This window comes from Vidua macroura, chromosome 1 (assembly GCF_024509145.1).
Source record: "Vidua macroura isolate BioBank_ID:100142 chromosome 1, ASM2450914v1, whole genome shotgun sequence".
In the NCBI taxonomy this organism is placed as follows: domain Eukaryota; kingdom Metazoa; phylum Chordata; class Aves; order Passeriformes; family Viduidae; genus Vidua; species Vidua macroura.
The window spans coordinates 18993033-19013411 of NC_071571.1; the positions used below are offsets into that span (position 1 = coordinate 18993033).

Sequence of the window (20379 nt, forward strand, 5' to 3'; positions counted from 1 at the left end):
ATAAACGGTTTGTATTTTAGGTGAAATAAATTTTAAGTGAAGTAGATGGTTGTAGCTGGCCATAAAGTCCTAAATAGTCAGATATAGAATTCATACAACTTTTAAAATCCCCAAAACAACTGTTCAAAGAAGTTGGATGAAGATAATAATTAATATAATTAATTCTAAATTGTAATTTTATATTGGGTTCACTTTCATTTTGTGCTGTTTTTTAGCAAAACTGACAAAAACCATGAATATGAATAAACACTACAAACAGCCTTTTCCTATATTTTTAAAGGCTGATAACACTTAGAAATATTTTACTGAATTTTCTGGGAGATCATTTAACACCCTATTTTATAATAAACACCCTTACTTTTGTTTGAAAAAGTTTTTGTTTGAAGGGCCTACTATGGAATTACATTTATCAAATAAATTCTTTTAAATGTTTATGGTCTTGCAGTCCTAAATGACCATTCCAAAAGCAGTCTGGGGAAGCTGATGTCATTTTCAGAACATCAAAATTGTCTGCTCTGCCAGAACAGGACTGGCTTTTGCTTTTTGTAAGCTATGAGGCTGCCACTTACCACCTCACTGATCCAGAGTCAGATGCAGGCAGGGACTCTATGGCTTGTTTGAGATTTGGCTTCTTCTCCTCTCCTGTTGCCAGAGCACTAAATTATGTGTAGTTAATACTTAACAACTCTGTGATGCTTTACTATGACAGTAATGTATTAATGATCACAGAAGCTTTTGAGCTATTACCAGTATTACCCAACTCCTGTACCTCAATAAAAATGATGCTCTAAGCAGTATCCATGATCTCCTTCTGGTAAAAATATTCCCTGTGTTATTGTCTTTTAATGATGAGGATGGATGTCCTGTTGACTGTCCTCTTTCTTTTAACACTGACTATAGAAAATAGGACATCCTGGGTTCCTTTCTTTTTTCTCTAGACTGTGATATTTGATAACTGCTTGCAGACAAAGCTTCTGGAGACTGTGCTAGCCTAGGGCTTTTTAAAAACCTATTGCTGTTTTGCAGTTACTGTGAAGAGGAATGAAAGCCATACTTTTTTTTTTAAGGGAAAAAATTGTCCATGAGAGACTGACTTTTGAAATACAGAGATTTAGAACCCTCAGAGGGACCAGAATGGACCTTGGAAGATAATTTGCCATGAAAAATAATATAATGGAATTGATGGATCCACCATTCCTTGAAATGTGAAGAATTAAGAAGGTCTGAATCACCAGACACATAGACCATGATGTACTAGAGAGACAGTTTGCCAACTGTTCTTCCACTATCCTAGCTAGTATTTCTCAAATTCCCTCTTCATCTGCTATTGGATTTATGATGGACTTAAAACACAAAGAGCAGCATAACTATTATTATTGCTTGTTCATACAAATCAAGAACTTCAGACTGAAATATGAGATAGTCCCTGCCTAAAAGGAAACCTCAAATAAAACACAGGATTCCAGTGTCACATGAGCACACTAAACTTTTTTTTTTGTCTTTGATATTCCTTTCAAAATGTCTTAGTTTTCTCTGACGTATGCTCAACAGCTATGAGATCTTTCGTTGCAATTTCGTTCTAAATCAGATTTTAATTTTTATGTTGAAGTTGCTCTCAGGATTTATAATTGCATGATTCTGCATTTCCCATAATAATCTACTTCAGCTTACATGGTGGATACAACATAGTTAGTCTTAATTATTGCTAGCTGATAAAATGGTGTTCTGAAATAATGATTCTTTAAACAATCTTTGTCTAATCATGACATTTATGAAGTTTAGTTTAAAATACATTATTTTATAAACTGTAGTATGTCAGTAAGTAGTCATGAGAGTAAAGGTGTCTTGATTTTTTGCATGATGAGTAATTAATGATACTTTAAACACAAGATCAGTACTTTTGTTGTACTCCTCTCCATAATTTTTTAATGTATTTGAAGATTGCACAGTTTATGTCTTATATCTTTAGAAATTAGGTTATGGAAACTTCCTAAGCTGTAACACTCTGAATTTGCTATTGAATCCAAGTAGTTCAGAGCTTCAATTCTAATGAGGTCAGTGAGCATGGCAGATATTTATTAGCACCCTCTGTGAATTAGGCCATACTTTCAGGTTGTTATTTCGACAACCTAATTATATCTGGGTTTGATATTCCAATTTACTATTACTGACTCCTGTAATGGATAGCATGCAGACAAACTGCTGCTTCTGACAGAACCACTGAGAGCAACCAGCTTGGTAGCTCAGACATCCATGAAGGCAGGCTAACTGACTAGTAAAGGGCAAGGCAAAGAGGGAAAAAAACCCAAAAGAAATGAAGAGAAAGTTACTTTTACAAGAAAAAATGCCAAGATGCCTTACCATGGTGTTTTCTACTGTTCTAAAAACAGCATTTTTCTGTATCAGATCTCATCATCTTCAGTCTTCAGGTTAGTGCTTTTTATATTGCTTACACAGTCTGAACTATTCCCAGTAAATTTGACTGTGCTATGCTACTCTTTCTGATTAGAAAAAAACTATGTAATAGATAAGCTGGGAATTTTTCAATGTTCGTCAGAAGATAGTAGTTTAAAAGGAAAACTTTTATATAGGAAGGGTTACATGTGATGAATGTCTCAATGCCAAAAGAACCACATTTTTCAGTTTGAGATTTTTAAAACAAGGAATCCAGCTTTGTGTTGAAATATATTTAATGTTGAAGAGCCACATAAACTGTAATAATGATTGAAAATTATAGATACTTTGATATGATTGGCAAAAAAAGTCTCTTTACCCAATTTTTAACATTTCGTTTTGCATGAAACTTTGGGATTTAAGAAAAAAAATTTCCTCTTATTTGGGGACAGGAGAATTCTTGGCAATCAGTTCTGCACTGTAAAATTATTACTGAGGTTTTCCTAATGTATCTGTCTAACATTCCTGTACTCTTCTGTTTGTTTTCTCTACTTCTATGACTGCTTTTACTCTATTCTTTCGAGACCATCTCCTTGATCAGTACTGTGGAGTTGCTGGAGATTTCTGTACCTCATATCAACCTCCCTGGGCAATCCTTGCACACTCATTGAAGTATTTTAAGTTCTCTGACACCTGTTTTTACTGTCAAGTAAACAGCACTTGCTGGCTGCATTAGGCTTTATAAACTTCCACTATGACTTTTAAAAAATATTAGGGAGACCTAGGATGCAAGCAGTTTGCAAGTAGCTGAGCAGTGTCTGCCACATGCAAGCACATAGGAGTACCTGCATTACATGGGGTGCTTTGTTTGGAGCTGGGTGCTGGGACATGTGGAGGGAAGCATCTGTGAGAGGCTCAGCTCTTTTGTGGTTTTAATTCAGAGGCAGCTTGCGCAATAGAGAGGTGCTTAGGGGGACATACCTTGCAACAGCTGAGCTGATCTAGCTGTTCATTGCTTTCTGTTGTCCGTGGCCTTGGGTCCTGCCTCTGTCCTTGCACTATATTTGATCTGATCCCTGGCTGAGCTCACCAAGCCAGCAGAACAACCTAGCTGAGAGGAAGAAAGGGGTAGCAACAGTGTTAGGCTGTCTCAGCCAGCTCATGGGGAACCGACCTCAGATATGCAGTAGGCAACAGGGCTGGATTGCCTGTAACCTCCTTGAGACATGACTCCTGCCAAATTCTTCCAAAATTCTTCCAAAAGTTTTAACTTCAGCAGAGAAGTTAAGTTCAGCACATCATCTGCTCAAAGCTTGGCTGTCATAACAGTCAAGTTACTTTTCTACCCTTTATGCATCTTTAACAGTATACCCTCATCATATATAACCTGCCTTACTTGTTGACAAAGTGTCAAGATTCTTGTTTCTGATTAGCCTGTGATATGGGCCTTCTTTAAATCTCTTACTGAATTCTTGGCTAGCAACACTTATGTTCTGTTTATGCTGCTGTTGGGCAGGATCTGAACTTCTGCAGAATTAATGCGTTAACCTCCTTCAAATCTCTCCTTAAAACTGTTTCTCAAGTTGCTCATATGATTAATGCAGTGCTGGGCTGAGCTCATCTCAAGAGCATGGGAAATAAAGAGGAGAAATTAGAGGGTTTGTGATTGCTTGAAGAGGTGTATTAAAATCTGCATCCCAAAATAAAAATTGACAGGACAAGGCCTGAAGAAACTCAACCTATCTGAAAATTTGGCTGTGATTTTAAATGGGGACAGACTATATTATTCCTAGAGGCTTCTTGAGAAAAACATTCAGTTTAAATATTTCAGTGATGGTGTGCAGCAGCCAATATCTGGGGAAAATTATAGAAAACAAAAAAATAAATTATCTACCCAGAATTTGTAATCAAAACAAACTTTTTAACACTTTCTGGAGAAGGCTTTAAAAGGTATCAGTTGTTATTATCCACCAGCTTTAAGAGAGCAGTAACAGTTCTGTTTCCTGTATTTCCTAAGGTTTAGCCAAGGAAGTGTCAAAGGCTCTGTGCAGTTCAGGCCTGCAGTTCAAACCTGTGCACATGGACAGCACATGGGGTGACCTGAGTCCCCAGGAATGTCCTGTAGGTCTGCATCTCTCCATGTGTGATTGCATCACTCTGATATGTCTTCTGTTGCCTGGGATATAGCTGAGGCTTTCTAAGGGAAGAGCCAAAGAAAGAAGGAACTGAAAACTGTGGGGAAAGCTTTCTAAAGAAAGTGTGTGAAGCCTTTGCCAAATGTAGCAACCTGTGGAAAATACAGCAGTAGCAAGGCAAAAAAAGGGGAAGGACTTCCATATATGTGGATGAGCATGATTCCCATAAGCAGCTTGATCTGTTTTGAGTGAGCTCATTGTAATGGCAGTAACAGAGAGACGTATGATGATGCTGTATTCTGGCTCTTTTGTGCCACTCAAAGTCCACAGCTTTTTACCTAATGTATTGCAGACACTAGAATTAAGCACATACTAATCAAAGTCTTTATTTTTACTTTGTGTTCTCTCATGTTATGATTACAGAATGGTGCCATTTTCTTTGTGAGTTGTATAAAGTCTTAGGAGTGAAAGTAGTGACTTGAGATATTATCAGAATAGGAAGGATCCTATTAAATCCTTAACAGTGTATGATGTGTATGAGAGTAATTTGAGTGGGTATTTTATATGAGGTTCAGTAATTGGCATGTGTTGCAGTAAATGGCAAAAGTACCACCGAGGATATATTGTTTTATATCATGAATTATCAAGGTTCTGCTGTACAAAAGAATGGAAGAGAGTTTAAGTATGGTATTGATAAAATGTATCTCAGAACCTAACTTTTAACTGATTTTTCTTTATAGCATAACATTTCTTTTTAAGCTTATAATTATATGATGCTCTGTTAAGGATTCCTTTCCTGTTTCTACATTTCGACCTTTTTCTTTCCCAATTCTTTTCAAAGCATATCCTGATCAGACCCTCTGCAGATCCCATTGTCTGGAGCAGAGAGTTGATATTTGCTATCATTCTTTCAGCTGCTTTTTTTTTTCTTGGAGGCTTCCTCTCTGTCTTACATAATGTTCATTTATTTTTCTTGCTCTTTTCTCTGAGGAAGCCTGTAAAGATACAGTAAGAGATATATGATACGTTTATTCAAGTAGATAATTTAAAATGAATATCTGGCTTGTTTGGTAAGTGGGAAAAGAAAAAAAATAAGCTTTGATAAATCAGAATGCATCTGGTAAAGTCTTAATGCAGAAAAAAAAAAAAAAAAATCCACCTGTACTTCTGGGAGCAATGGCCAGCCCTCAGCTCCATCACCAATAAATCTGGCTTCAGTTAAATGAATTTCATGTTCCACCACTGTATTTTATTGTTCCCTTAGGTTAGCTAAAACCATTGCTTTTGCTGCTGCTGCAATCAATGATGTTATAGAACTTTATACTTCTGACTTAGCCAAAAGATTGCAGTTAACTATGTGTGATGGTGGTGAAAAAAAGTCAAACTCTTTCTCTGCGTCATTTAATCTCACCTTGAATCATCTGTATGTCACGAGAAACACAGCTCAGACATTGTCTCTTCACTATTCTGCTTATTTATATGATTCCCAAATAGCCTTCCAAATAGACCATCCTCTGAAAGTTTCTTCAGTATTCTTTGTTAAAAGTTGTTAGAAAATAATGATTGTTTTTGAAGTTTTTTGTAGAATACTATAGCATTCTTTTAATGGAAAAAAATCCCAGCCCACATGGAATTATTCAAACAAGTGTCTTCAACACTAGTATGTGCTGATATTTATGCTCACATATATGATAGCTAAATAAATGACTAGAAGATAATTAGCAAAGCTGATTCTTCTTTTTGTTTGTATAAAATCTTTTTCTAATACTACAATTTCTATCACTTCCTGAAATTTCTCATGCTTTGGAAGAAATGCTTTATTTTTGTAGATTTATGTTTTCCATCATTGCAGGTAAAGTAGCAAATGGCTTTGTTGAGTCAGTTTGACGGAATTCTCTCAGCTTGTGAGAGACTGATTGCTAAAGAGCAAAGCACATTTCAGACCTGCAGCTGTCACTTGTCACAGAGGCAGGAGCTGTGGGTTATCCTCCCCAGAATAAGCCAGTTGACTTGGAGGTTACAATGAAGCTGACCATCAGTGGGCTTGCTGCCTTATGCTGACAAGGGATGATTGATAGGAAACGAGAAAGAGCTCTTTTGGGGAGAAGGAATCAAGAACAGAAGGTTCCTACCAGCCTCTGCTTCTCTTGGGAAGAAGAAAGGGACTCTCAGGTTGTCTGACCCTGCCAGGGACCAGGGAAGAGCTACCAGCTCTTTGTTGTTGCAGGGCAGGCTTGCTGCTGGCTGATCAGTGGCCAGTGTTGGCTGAAGGTACTCCTCCTGCTAAGTTAAAAAGCTGTGCTTAGTTTTCAACCCATAAAAGTAATTTGCTGCTGGTGTGAGGAGATGAGACTCTGTTGGCTTCGACAAACTGGCTTACAGTTCATGCTGGTGGTAAATTAGACAAAATGTATTCATTCCAGCTTGATCTCAGAACCTTTGATTAAATTATGTTTTTCTCTATTTTCTCACAAAGGGCCACATCTGCTCATGTGGAAATAGCTTGTAACAACATTGAAACATAAATTATTTGATGAACTACTTAGGACTATTCACTTAATGCATGATAATCCTGTGAACATGTTAATGAGCGGCAATTCTCTGATGATTGAACTGCTTCAGAATGTCTTTCTACTTATATGTCATTAGAATGAACTTGGCCCTTCTAAAACATCCATTATTCATCATGTTCCAATGCTGCATCTGACTGCATATCACTTTAATTTCCCTCATTTAACAAAACAATCTATTCATTACAATAGTTTGAAGCATGTTTTCTAAATAAGAAAAACCCTAGTTAATATATAGTATTAGTTATCTTTACAAGTATAGTAGAGCAAAGTGCAGCATCCTAAATTGTAATTACAGACTTAGTGCATTTAAATATGCTAACTAAAACTAAATGGAAGTTTTAAGAAGAACCTTTGTTGAAATCAATTTTGTTAGCTGGAGAAGCAGGATTAGTAAAACAACTTGCTGAAAGCACAAGGTTGACCTTTCTTTCTGAAATAGTTGAGCAAAAATTTCCTCAGTAATCCTTTTTTTTGCATGCATTTCTTGTCCTGACAACTCAAGAAGCAGAGAGTTATCGAGTAATACTAGTGCAAATATGAATACTTATCATAAATATATATTTGTATTGGGTTTTCCTGTTTTTCCCATGTATTTTTTCATTTTACAAGTCCTTGGTCCTTTTTCCATTGTGAACCCCATTAAATCTTATGTTAGATTTTCTCCTTTCTGAATCTATGTGTGATGGCTGCTGCAGAAGTGATTCTTACTTCCCAACAAGCTCAAGAGATCTATCCCAGGAAGTGCTGGACTGCTGAATGACTCCATATTTGAAGATTTTTTAATCATGTGCTGCATAAGCTCTATCTCCTTTAACCAAAAGACAGTTTTTAGAAGAGGAGATAGATAGACTATCAGTTAAATAGACTGATACATGAAAAGTATCAGCAGAAATACATTTGTTTTTCAGTGTAGCTATATGAATTCCCCATTGAGCTAGTAAAATTCTGGCAAATAACAGTGGAGATGGGCTAATAACCTCCATACAAGCCAGAAATCTTTATTCTCAGAGAGCCTGAGTCTTGTAAAATATGCACAAATATGTGGTGACTACACTTTAATCTTTCTATTTTGAAAACCACTTCAGTGTTTTTAATTTTGATTTTAAAATACTTTTTGGCTTTGCTAGGAAAATAGTCACTTATGCTGGGCTTATTTCTCACAGTTTTTTGATCAACCCTGTTTTTAACACATTTTATTTCAGTTCCACAGTAAGATGTTTGGGCAGATGTGGGAAGTTTATGAATGCTTTTCTAGTAAGCAATGGAGTTAGAGATCCCTGTTGGTTGTATTCATGCTTTCAGCAGCTCTTGGTACAATAGAAGTTAATATACAGAATTATATAATAATACAGAATTGTTAAAATGTGAATAAAATATGTATTAAAGAAATGGAACATTTATGTGGTAAGATGAAAATACTGAATAAGGTGGACTTCAAAATATACAAGTAGCATTGATCTCTCTGTGTTGGACTAAGAATGTTGATGGAATCAGAATAAACTAAAAAACTTGACTGTGGGCTCACTTCTTAAAATTTCTGCCTCTTCCTGTGAATCACAATCATTCTTTGTTCATAGCCTCATAAATAAGAGGTAGTTTACAATGAGTTGAGAATTAATTACAGTGAAGTTTTAGTGAACCATTTCAAAACTGTATTTGCTTTTTTTTCATCATTCATTCCCTAAAGATGGCAGCTTATGGGATGTATATTTAGTGCCGTATCTGTGTCAGTACCAAAATTGAGTTAGTGGTGTCTTAAACTTTTGTAAAACTTTTAATGATTAAACTTCTAATAGTATGTTAAACTTTTCCTTCCAGCTAACCCTAATAGTGTTTGTGGATATATTGCTATAGCTTTGGTACATTTATGTGTAAATCAGCCTTTAAAAAGCCTTATGTTCTTTATGGAAATAACTCTGAATTGTTTTGTATGGAGGAATTAATGCTATTAACAGTGAAAATAGTCTACCATTTCTACAAAATGTTAGATAAGGGCTGTTTTAAAATATTAATTAATGTGTGTGTATTTTTTAATGCAGCCCCTGTTCTCCCTGGGGCATATCAACAAAGCCAGACTCAAGGATATGGATACATGCACCAGACCAGTATGTCATCCATGAGGTCCATGCATTCACAGCCTCATTCAGCAAGTCTGGTGAGTATTGAATTTAAAGGAGAATTTTGTTTGTTAAGCACCATCATCAGCTATTGTGAAATCTCTTAAATATGACAGAACCCCTAGAGTTCTATAGTTGATCTATTTGACTGTCTTTATCATAAATGTAACTGGTTGTCCTCATGTATATAAAAGATTTGTGACTATGGGCAGCGGTAAGAACTTCTATATCAGAATACATTAAAAAAAGGTATGATATTCAGAGAGCAGTGAAATAACTGAATTCTTTTCCTACTTAGCTACTTCAAACAAATAGTAGATGCTTGGACAGTGTTTCACAGGCTGAATTTTGATGTTATGCTCTGCGATGAATTCATGCTCCTAGCAGTGGATGAAAACCAGTGATCTCTTAAGATCACCCTGTTGGTTTAAATCAGTTTCAATTTTTTTTGACTTGCTAATTTTGTGCTAGCAGGCTTTGTGCCTACCTGTATTACTTCTGCTTGTGTTGAGCTAGCTCAGACTCCAGATTGCTGTGCCCTTTCTAATTGCACACAGCAGTTGTGCACCAGCTCATGTAAGAGCCAAACTGAGTCACACTGGTTGGCAACTGAGATAAAGCTTTATCATGAAACTGTGGCTGCCTCATGAAGTCCTCAACTGTTGTGGATGGAAATATAAAGCTGGAGTGAATATTTCATTTTCAGAGTAACTGGTCATGGAGGGAGAGATGAATGGTATTCAGCTGGGATTTTTAGGAAAGTAAACTTCTTTTTTTTTAAACTCCCTATATAAAAATTTCAGTTTTAATGATTATCATATTTTTTAAATCATATTGCTGCCTAGGGATTTCCTAGCCGCCTAGAGATCCAGCCACCTTTTACCTTAAAATATTGTCATTTTGAATTTTAAACTATTTTGAATATTTGCACAATTGCTATCTCTATGAGTAAGTCACCTCTACCTCTAAGGTGACTACTACATTGCCACCTTTTTTAGAGATGAATAAATATTCAATTATGAACCAAACTTAGAGCTTGCTGAGCTTAAAAAAACCTTTTTCAAGAATGGATGAAACTTGTATTTTTTTGTAAAACTGAAACTCCATGACATTTTATATTGTAAAGGTAATGATTTTCTGTATGGCGTGAATAGTTTCAGGCTTGTCAGATTCTCAGCTGTCTGGGGCTGAGGGGGCTAACTTGCTGGAAAGTCTGGGATCCAGATACCTCCATCATTGAGTGAGTCAATAACCTGAGAAACTCTTTAGACACCTGCATGACAGCTGTGAGACAGCTGATAGTGGAATCAACCATTAATTTCCAAGGATATTGCAGGGCACTTTGGGAGCTGGTTGCTTTCCAAAAGAAACAAAATCCAAAAAGTGGGAGACCTGGAAGCCTGGGCTTTGCCAGCAGATATGCTAGTCACTGGGGAGCAGAGCAAACAGCCCTCAAATCCAGCAGACAGAAAATGGAGATGCCTGCAAATCTCAGAATGCACTTACCAGCCTTTGCAGCTTTGTGGGCTGAGAGATGACTACTGCTTCCTAATACCTCTGTGTCCCAGTGACTTACCTGACAGGCTGTCAAAACAGTGTCATTTCAGTCATCTTGAGAATCATCATTTGCCTCTTCTTCCAGATTTGGGAATGTGAAGGTAATAGGAAAAGGAAGGGAGCGATGTTAAAGAATTTTAAAAGTAAGATTGACTTATTTCAACAGATTTATTTTCCCTGTTGTGAAACTGTTTTCGCTTGACATCCTTGTAAGTGATAATATGTTGTCATGGGAAAAAAATGAAAACAGCAAACATCATGATTTAAACTCATTTTGCTGTTAAAAACTGAGAGGATTTCCCTTTAGAAAATAAACCCCAAGCAGTTCCAGAGAGAGGAAATCAAAGACTGCTGGCCTGTTGCTTACTGCTAACTTGCCAGTCTGGTGAGGAAGACAGTGTGATCTTACCACCCTGGGGTGATGATTCTGCTCCAAAAGAGGCATCTCAGATGCAGTTAGAAACCTGCCAGGCTCCCTTGTCTTCCTATGTTAAGACTAGAATATTTTCATTAGCCTGTGCAGCTTATCCAGGTGCATTGCATATGTTGCACTCAGCTATTGGGACAACAACAGAGTGGTCTCAGAGTGTGCCTGGGGGAAGCCCCTGGCTGGGGATGTGTTTAAATGTAACAGACTGAAGGTTAATGACTGTCTTAGAGAACTTTTAAAATGAGGTGTGGCCATGCTGTAGGAGATCTGACAAACCTACACAATATTTAGGTGTGTTGCTTTCAGCTGCCTGTTCAGTTCTGGGCTTGGAGCAGTACTACCAGAGATGCGATGTTTGGCTAATCACAGAGGGAGGAAAGATGAGAAGAAAGTTCCTGGGGAAGGAGACTGAAGGAAAGGAATCCTAGAATAGTGACCTCAAAGCCTGAGCAGCTTTTGAGACTTAGCTAAAAGGAGGGAAGGTGATAAAGTCATTCATCAGTGCCTGAGTTTTGCCAGGACATCTCTAGGGCAGAAGTGATTAAGATCCCATGGGTTATATCAGGGCAGAGATGACTGCAGAGTTAGCTGCTCTAGTACATTTACTCCTTTCAACTGAGTTGTTGTATTGTTATCAAATTTGTCCCCAAGATGCATAAGTTCATTTTATAATCCTGTTCAATGGACTTCTATATTAAGAAGCAGAATTTTTCTAATTTCTAAATTTTCAAAATATGGTTTATTTAATTTTGAGCTCTGTTTTGTATTAGGCATTATCCTAATGCAATCTTTGGATAGGTTTTTTTTTTCCTCAAATAAATTGCATTATTTTCTGATTCTTAACTTTTCCTTGCTTTCTGTGAGCAGTTCTGCATAATGGGGTGAATTAAATTGTTGCTCAGGGTACAAAGCGTTTTATAACAGAAAGCCCTGAAGGCTGTTTTCCTATTTGGAAAATAATGGGGTGTTCACCACACACTGTTTGATATTCAAGAGCGGTAGGAAAACAAAACCTACACTTCAACTTGGCTTTCCTTGATGGCTTCTGTATGTGAAGGATGCTGCAACTGTTACTGCTCTTTGCAAGGAGCCATCCATAGAACCAGTGTGAATTGGGGTGAAGTGGAAATACACACCTAACAGCCCAGAACAGGCTGGGGAGCTGAGAACATATTAGCTGGATTTCAGTTCTTCATTTGGACAAGTCTTCTGGTCGGTCTAAGCAGTGGGTGTGAGACAGGCCTTTGAGGAGTTGGGAGATAAGTGAGTTCTGACTATTTTCTAGAACTCCAAACTTACACCTTCTTGTAACTTAGTACCCGCTAAACTCACTACTGAGGAATACTGAGAAATAATTCACTGAAATGCATTTTAAAATCCCTGCTTTGAGTCCTTTAGGCATTGTAATTCTCGATTATATAGCCCAGACTACATTCTGCAGTGATAATTAGGCATTAAGTGCTAACAGGATTATTATGGAGATTTCTCCTGACAGCCATTTAGCACCTAATTAGGTGTTAAGGCCATAAATTTAGGTTTCTCAGCAGCATTTAGGGCCCTAATAAATTCTTTTAAAGTTTGGAATTGCGGGCTTGTCTTCACAACTGTGCACCAGTGATGTAGTCAAGCTGCCTTTTAGGAGACAGCAATGGTATGTCCTTTGCCATGGTGCTCTAAAGAAGAGTGAGCAAAACCTCTTTATTTTTCCAATTTTATGTTAGTTTAATAAAATATTTAATCTCTTCACCAGTCTTTTCCCATTTAAGGGAGACCTATAAGCATGGCTCTAGGCAAAATCCGTTTGCTGCCTTATACCAGATATAGACTTGCTAACATTTTTCTTAAATGGGCACTCTTCTGAAATAAATTGTTTAAAGGGCTAACTGCTGCTGAGTTTGTTGTAATAGCATATTTTTCACTGCTTTTTTGGAGTTAGTTTCAAGGCTCAGCAGTGAGATCAGTTGAAATAGTTGGAAAAAATAAGATTCTGAAAGGCAGAGAGCCTTTTGACAGCTAGTTGTCTACTTTATGACTATTTAAGGATTTTTGGTGATGATAGAACCCAAGAAATTACTTACTGTCATGTAGTGCATAAAAATTATCCTTTTTTAACTGAGTTCCATGCGCACTTGGAAGACATTAAGGAACCACTAGGAAAGCACATACCTCTGGTTGAAAACTGCTCTTAGTCACAGCCTGTAGGTCAGCAAAACTACAAGGCATGGCAGAGAACAATAATATAGCACAAGATTCAAATGTAGTCTTGTCAGGAAAGGTGGTCTTCAGTGCTCTCCAGTGTTTAAACAGGAGCTGATTTCTCTGTCCTGTTTAATTTGCACTAGAAGTATATTTCTAGCATGGGAACAGTAATGATCAGTTGCCCTATAGAGTCTGGATTAAATAATTTCACGTTTCCAACATGTGACAAATGGCTTGCTCACTCCATGTGGAGCAATCTCCACCTTTTTAAAAAATAGTTTTATTAAATACACTCAAGCCCCCATATATATGATATGAACTAAAACTAATTCAAAGCTGTTTTCTTGATCAGAGAAGTTTGCTGTATTTTAAAAGGCTCAGACAATAGTACTAGGCATGAACTCACACATTTACTGTTTTGCCTTTTTTTCTCTCTAAATTATTGTACCAGAAAAATTCAGCTACATATGGTAACATAGCAAAAATTACCGGAAGGGAAATTGGATATTATCAGTGATGCTTGAACTACTTTTGACTTCTGTTAAGAGCCAGGGTAAGGAAAAGAAAGTACTCTTGGGAATTTTAAAATGAGCTAGTTTTATTCTGCTGTTAAGATACAAGGGGAGACTGTTGTTCCTGAGTATGAAAATCCACTTTGAATTCCAGTAAAGGATGGCATTTTACTGGTTATGAGTGGAAACAAATACTCTGTTTAGAAAAATAGAGAAAAAAGCTGAAAGCTTGTCTTATAGTGGGCAAGGTTGTGGGGAAATTTATCTTAGCTTATGATGGTACTTTATATGCTAAATTTTGTCTGAATATGAAAATATAAGTACTCATAAAAATTATTTTAATAGAATTTTTAAAATCTTGTCTTTCCTTTAGATAATAATGCATTCCTAATTCTTAATTCGGGTAAAATCCTAATGAAATGAAGGACATTCAGTGAGATGGAAAAGTTAATGGCCTGGATGAAGACGATGTTTCTTCTTGTAGTGAAGGCACAGGAGAAGCTATTTGTGAATCATGCAAATAGGGAGCAGAAGCAGAGCTAGCCTGGCTGGGTGTAATGAACTGTTACTAGTGAATTAATGAAACAACAGACTATTTCAGTATGCAGTGAATGGCTTGAAATCTGTTTGTTTGAAGCCATAAGACAATGTGAGTTAACAAAATAATTATTTTGCTACTCAGAACAAGGGCCTGTATTCACTGTATATTTGACAAGGTGTAGAAGGGAATACTGTTCCTTTTCAACAGGTAACTTGTGATTTCTCTCTCTGCTTTGCTCCCTCTTTTCTTTTTTTCCTTCTCTTTTCTTCTTTGAGCAAAGAGAAGGAATCAAGGTATCTCAGGTTTAGACTTGAGGCTTTACACTCTTGTTTTCTTTCCTTCAACAGAGAACATACAGAGCTATGTATGATTACAGCGCCCAAGATGAAGATGAAGTTTCCTTCAGGGATGGTGATTATATCATCAATGTGCAACCAATTGATGATGGCTGGATGTATGGTACTGTTCAGAGAACTGGGAAAACAGGAATGCTTCCAGCAAATTATATTGAGTTTGTTAATTAATTTTTGTCTCTAGTCCTTTGAGCTTTATTATGATTTACTTAAAATCTAACCTTTTAGAAAAAATCAGAAGAATCTTTTAAGAGTTCATGATCATTACTTTATCACTGCTATAACAGTTTGCATTTTCACTCAGAATCCATTTTAGAGTCCTTTAAAAAAAAAAAAAAAATAATCCACAAGAAGCCCAGAGCTTTGAAAACAGCATTGCTTATAATAGTGCTCTCTCAAAATGAAAAACATATATGGAAGCCTGGTGTTGCCAGTCCTATAAAAACTTCAGTCAATTAACTGTAAAGGGGTAATGCCTTTTCCTTACACCTGAAAGACGTTATAACCATAAAATTGATTCACTTCTTATGGCACTCTGAAGTCACAGGAGGTTAACACACTGAGTTTGAACACATCTTCAAATTATTAGGGAAATGTTAAATGTTTAAGCAGTTAGCTTCCTAATAAAAAATAATATGTTGAGTAGATAATGCAGTCATTTGAAATGAAGACAAGTAACATGCCAGTAAAAAAAACCCCAGTAAAACCCCCTACTGCCCAGCAGCCTTACAGTAAATATGTCTATTTTGACAGCAAAAATTTCCTGACTCTTGCATATCCACATTTATTCTCGGATTACCCATTTTTTTCTTATTTCCAAGTGATCTATTAGCTTTGCTTCCATCCTAATCCTAATCCATCAATTAGACCCAGGTCTGGATTCATGGTTCTTCAGTATCTTTTCCACAGAAGATTCCTTGCAAAGACTATCTAAAATATAAAACTTGTCAACTCTTCTGTTTCCTTGTAATAATACTTAACATTTAAACAGAAACTTTCATTAGGGCAACGTACAACCAATACTTCATGTTAGCTCCTTTGCCTTCACCTGTAGTGCTGTAAATAAATACCCCACGTGCGGCCGCGGTGCTGTGCAGTCCCACAGAGCCTGCAGTCACATCCCATTCTCACCACAGGTAACTCGCTTACTGGCTGCTTTGCTGATGAGCTGATGTCCCTTCCCTGCTGCAGAAACACTTGTGCCTCCATCAAGCAGTGGAGGTTATTGTAGTGCATTTCAGATCAATGGCCTATTGCTTCAGTTTGCTCCCAAATTCTTGGTGATCCAACAGTGGGTTGTACGCTTGCCAAATGATTAATGATGGAGAAGAATTATGTTTTCTTTTAGTGGCTTAATCTTTCTCATAACTGACATCGAAGGGAAAGCTAACTAAGCAAAATCCAGCATACTCTGTTGCCATTCTGTTTCAGTTTAGCCATCTGTTGAAAACAGTAAAAATATTCTGCTGACAAACCTTCACATGTGCTATTTGATGTCTCTTAACTTACAGCCAGAACTGAGAGATCCAGGTCTCAGTCTATGAAGCTGGGAGAGGATCTAACAGCTGGTGACACAGTGGATAGTAAGAGGGATTTTGTCAGCAGGGTTTGGTCACAGGCAACTTCTTTTTGCTTTGACTGTATTCCCTCACAAGGAGAAATTGTGGAAGGAAGGACAAAAGAGTTAAAGACTCATGTGAGAAATTATTTCTGTGGATGCAGAAATGTGTAAGGAAGAAAATGTTTTTCTGATAAAATAATTTGTGGAGCTCAGCCAGGTGCTAAGGAAGTTAACTTTGGAGTAGCCCTCAGAATATTGAGTCTGCACTGGCTTTATTTAATTTCTAAAATTTTTAAAGTAGAATTATATATAGAACTTTTGGACAGTTTTGTACTTCTCGTCTCACATAGCAGGAAACCCTGCAGTAACTATTTAAAAATTAAATAAGGAAGGCAGTATGGATTTGTTATGTCAACTGAAAGTTGTCAATGCAAATCCCTGTAAGCTCTATTTTTGCATACAATTTCCAAAGAATTGGTAAGCTTATGCAATTTTATTTTGGGTCTTGCTAACACAGGGATGATACCAGCTGCCAAGCAGAATGGAATAACTGCATTAAAAAAGAAATTTAAAAATGTCCGTGACTGTGGAATTACCTGTGCTTTCTTGTCAGCAGCCTAATTTCAAGGCTAAAGCTGCCCAGGAGAATCCAGCTTCAAAAAATGTGTTTTAAAAGTAGAATTCCATGACTGTAAATATGCAATTTGTATAGTTGACTGCTGTGATTTAAAATTCTTGCAAGTTTTGCATAAGGAGCTGTTCTTGCAGCAGACCGTTGTGCATTACTGGTGACACTCACAGGAAACCAGCAAGTCAAGGGCTTTTTTAAAGGCTGATGTGGTATGCTGAGCTAGAAGCTCTGAAACAAGAAGTTTGCTTCTGTGTTGGTTTTCATCACTGGCCATCAACAGCAAGGAGAGCAATTCTATCTTTTGCTGGCTGGCAAATTTTTCAGATGATGCCTGAAGCACAATTGGCTGTCACTTGCTTCTGTGCTGCTCTATTAGCTGTGTAATGCTGACAATAAAAACAAGGTGTCAGTTTGCTAACAAAGTATGAATAAAAAAGAAATACAGAGAATATCTATATGGCATCAAGTTGCAATTTTTAGTGACTTATAAAACAGAGAGTCTCCACCTATAAATACAGTCATTCTTCCTAAATGAGGAGACAGCTTACAGTGCTGAATACTTTATATACAGAGGTAAATCAGAAAATGAGCATTTAGTGACATTAGAGAACTATGCTATGCTTAACAATAGAAATAAAATTTCCTTTATGAATTTTGAATATTCATTAGCCTGGCAGAGCAGCTAAAGCAATTTGCAAAAAATAAAAGGTCAAGAAAACGAAACAGTATGTGAATTGTATTTCTCTTGAGAATGGTATGTCAGCAGAATTATTCAGATCTGGTTTAAGTTACTTATTCTTGTAGTCAACTTTTTTGTCATATATGCTTAGAAATTCATGTTTATGTGGAATGGTTCCTGCTTTTTGATATAAAGCAAACTTTAGCGTAATTTTGCAGCTTTGTTCTAAGCAATGCAAAGGCCCAAAATTACCAGAATGCATTTATAAATTTTTTTTTAATAAGAACTAAAATTTGTAAGGCAGGGAGAGTAAGTCATGAACTAAATTGTGCCAGCACACGTTTTTCAAAGCATAGGTTGGAGACTGTTACATGCGGTGTGATATAAGGGTGAAAAGACGCTTAATGCTGTCTTGTCACCTTTAAAGTTTATATTCTTTTTTAGCACAGCATGATTCCCTTACTGTTCTTTCTTCCTGTAGTCAACATTTTTCTGGGGAAAGGAAAGGGCTTTTAAGGACTTGAATTTCTCAAGCTGTTCCAAAGTTCAGGTTGGAAGTCCACATGTTCCCATTTTAGAAATAAAAAAAAAAAAATCTGTAAAGAATGCCATAATTCTTGCTAACACGAGTATAAATGTTGAAAACAACATAGAGCATATCCATGCATACATACAAGAACAAATGGGTGCCTTGCTTTTCATTACTCTTTCTTGCCTGGCTATCTTCATTTTTTAAACAAAGCTATGTACAGGTACTGCAGTTATAATTTTTCATTATGGAGCATTAGCATTTAGTCTTGATGAAACAAGGTTTTCTTGATTACATTTGACATACAATAAACTACTTCAGCAGACTGGGATTTGATGGAGAATCATGGATTATGTTTTTGACAAATGTGTCCCTGCCGAATGTTCCTTGGGGATGTGGAATGTCTCCAATACCTGGGAAAGGTAATAATTCTAGTTTTTATTGTACAATGACTGCATGTCATCTTGTACGATGAAAAAGAAATTACAAATACAGAGGTCTTTGGCAGAAGGTGGTACAGGGTATAAAATCATAGATTTTTATTAAGTTAATTAATACTCCATTTAAAATACAGAATATGCTTTAGTTAGTAAATGTTTAAATAATATAATGAAACAGACAGAAGATGCTGTTGAAAGGAGTCCTCCAAACTGATGTGCTGGCAAATGCAAAGTACTAGTGAGCTGTTGAAGATTAAACCATTTTGCAATGCTTTAGTGATTTTCTCCAGCTTTATGCCATAGGAACCCCATCTCTCCTTTGGAAAGAAAACCTGAAAGCTCTATTTCCTAAACTGCCTGCACTACAACAGTATATTCAAAGGAATTTCATATGCTTCTTGTGTCTGATAAATAGAATTTGCATATTGTACTTAAGTTGTAATCCAGTTGTTGTTGACATTTGTTTAATTATTATTATTTTAGGGGGGAAAATAAGCTATACTGTAGCATTTCAATTGTGTATTTAATATTATTATTAGAAATTGCTAGACCATTGGAAGACAGCAATGACTGTATTGACATTGATTAGCATGATGTGGAAAATCTCTCAGCTGTTTGTTTTTGCAATGTGATATAAAAAGCAAAAACGAACCGCTGTGCAGTTTGGCTTATGTTTGCTTTCAAGTGTGTAAAGTTTTAGTTATTTTGCAAATCTGTACTGTATTTGAGGGTATACAGTTATGAAGGTAACAATTGTTTTTCAAAGGACAGATAAACTTACTCTTGGATCATATGATGTATCATCTTAATTTGGCTTTTGTTATGCAGAAAGTTAACACCAGCTATTAAAATATATTTTAGTAGAAATGCTTTAATTCCTGTTTTTTCCTCTACACTGTGAATATTTAAGCTTTGGTGGACTAGAGCAACATCATGCTGCCCAAAGTACTAACCTATGCAACCTAGTTCACATTTTAGTTGATGTCACAGTGGATGTAACATAACAATTTATTTTGCATAACATTAAACTTCATTCAAATAAAATATTAAACCCAGCACTATGTATGTATTATATTCATAAACAACACTCTGTAAAGCTACCATACCCATTAGTGTAAGCTCTCAAAGATGGATATTGCTTTAACTAAGGAAGCTTTGAATTTTCAGACTTAAGTAGAATATTTAGCACTATTCGTCAAGCTTGACCCCAGAAAACAGTTCCCTAAACCACTGTATTATTTCAGACATGCCCTCTCCTTAAAAGGTTTGCCTTTTTCAGTGTGCATTTGTAACCCTTCCACAAAACACCAAGTTACATTCCATGATCCTTGGTTTGTTTAAATAAGCAAATAGAGTAAGTGAAGGAGGTCCACTGTTTTAATTGACACTGATTTGTTGTCTTTGAATAGGAGTTTGATTAGGTGTACTCTCAGTGCAGCACTAATAAAAAAGATTGCATTGCTGACTTCTTTAAGACAATTTTATAATACAAATGTCATCTTTATTCATTTACACAAGTAAATTATTTTTAAAACATTGTAAGAAAGTTTAAGTTAAAATAAATTCCAGAAGTATTTTGGAACTGCTCTGCCTGTAGTTGAAGAAGATTATTTTGCTTAGGGACATGATTTATTTATTTGAGTGTTAAGTGTATGCTACAGTGGACTGCATGAGAATTTTTGTATTCCTGTCAAGTGTTTGTTTGAAGAAGGCTATTAACAATGTATG

At 36.3% G+C, this 20379-nt stretch overlaps 1 protein-coding gene across 1 annotated transcript in view; it reads left to right on the forward strand.

Moving 5' to 3' along the window:
- Positions 1-15452, forward strand: part of LOC128812810 (nebulette-like) — an 87061-nt gene extending 71609 nt beyond the window's left edge. The window contains 2 exon segments of the mRNA XM_053987457.1: positions 9142-9257; positions 14806-15452. Coding sequence (XP_053843432.1) covers positions 9142-9257; positions 14806-14982 — 293 coding nt within the window. The 3' untranslated portion in view covers positions 14983-15452.
- The last annotated feature ends 4927 nt before the right edge of the window (positions 15453-20379 follow it).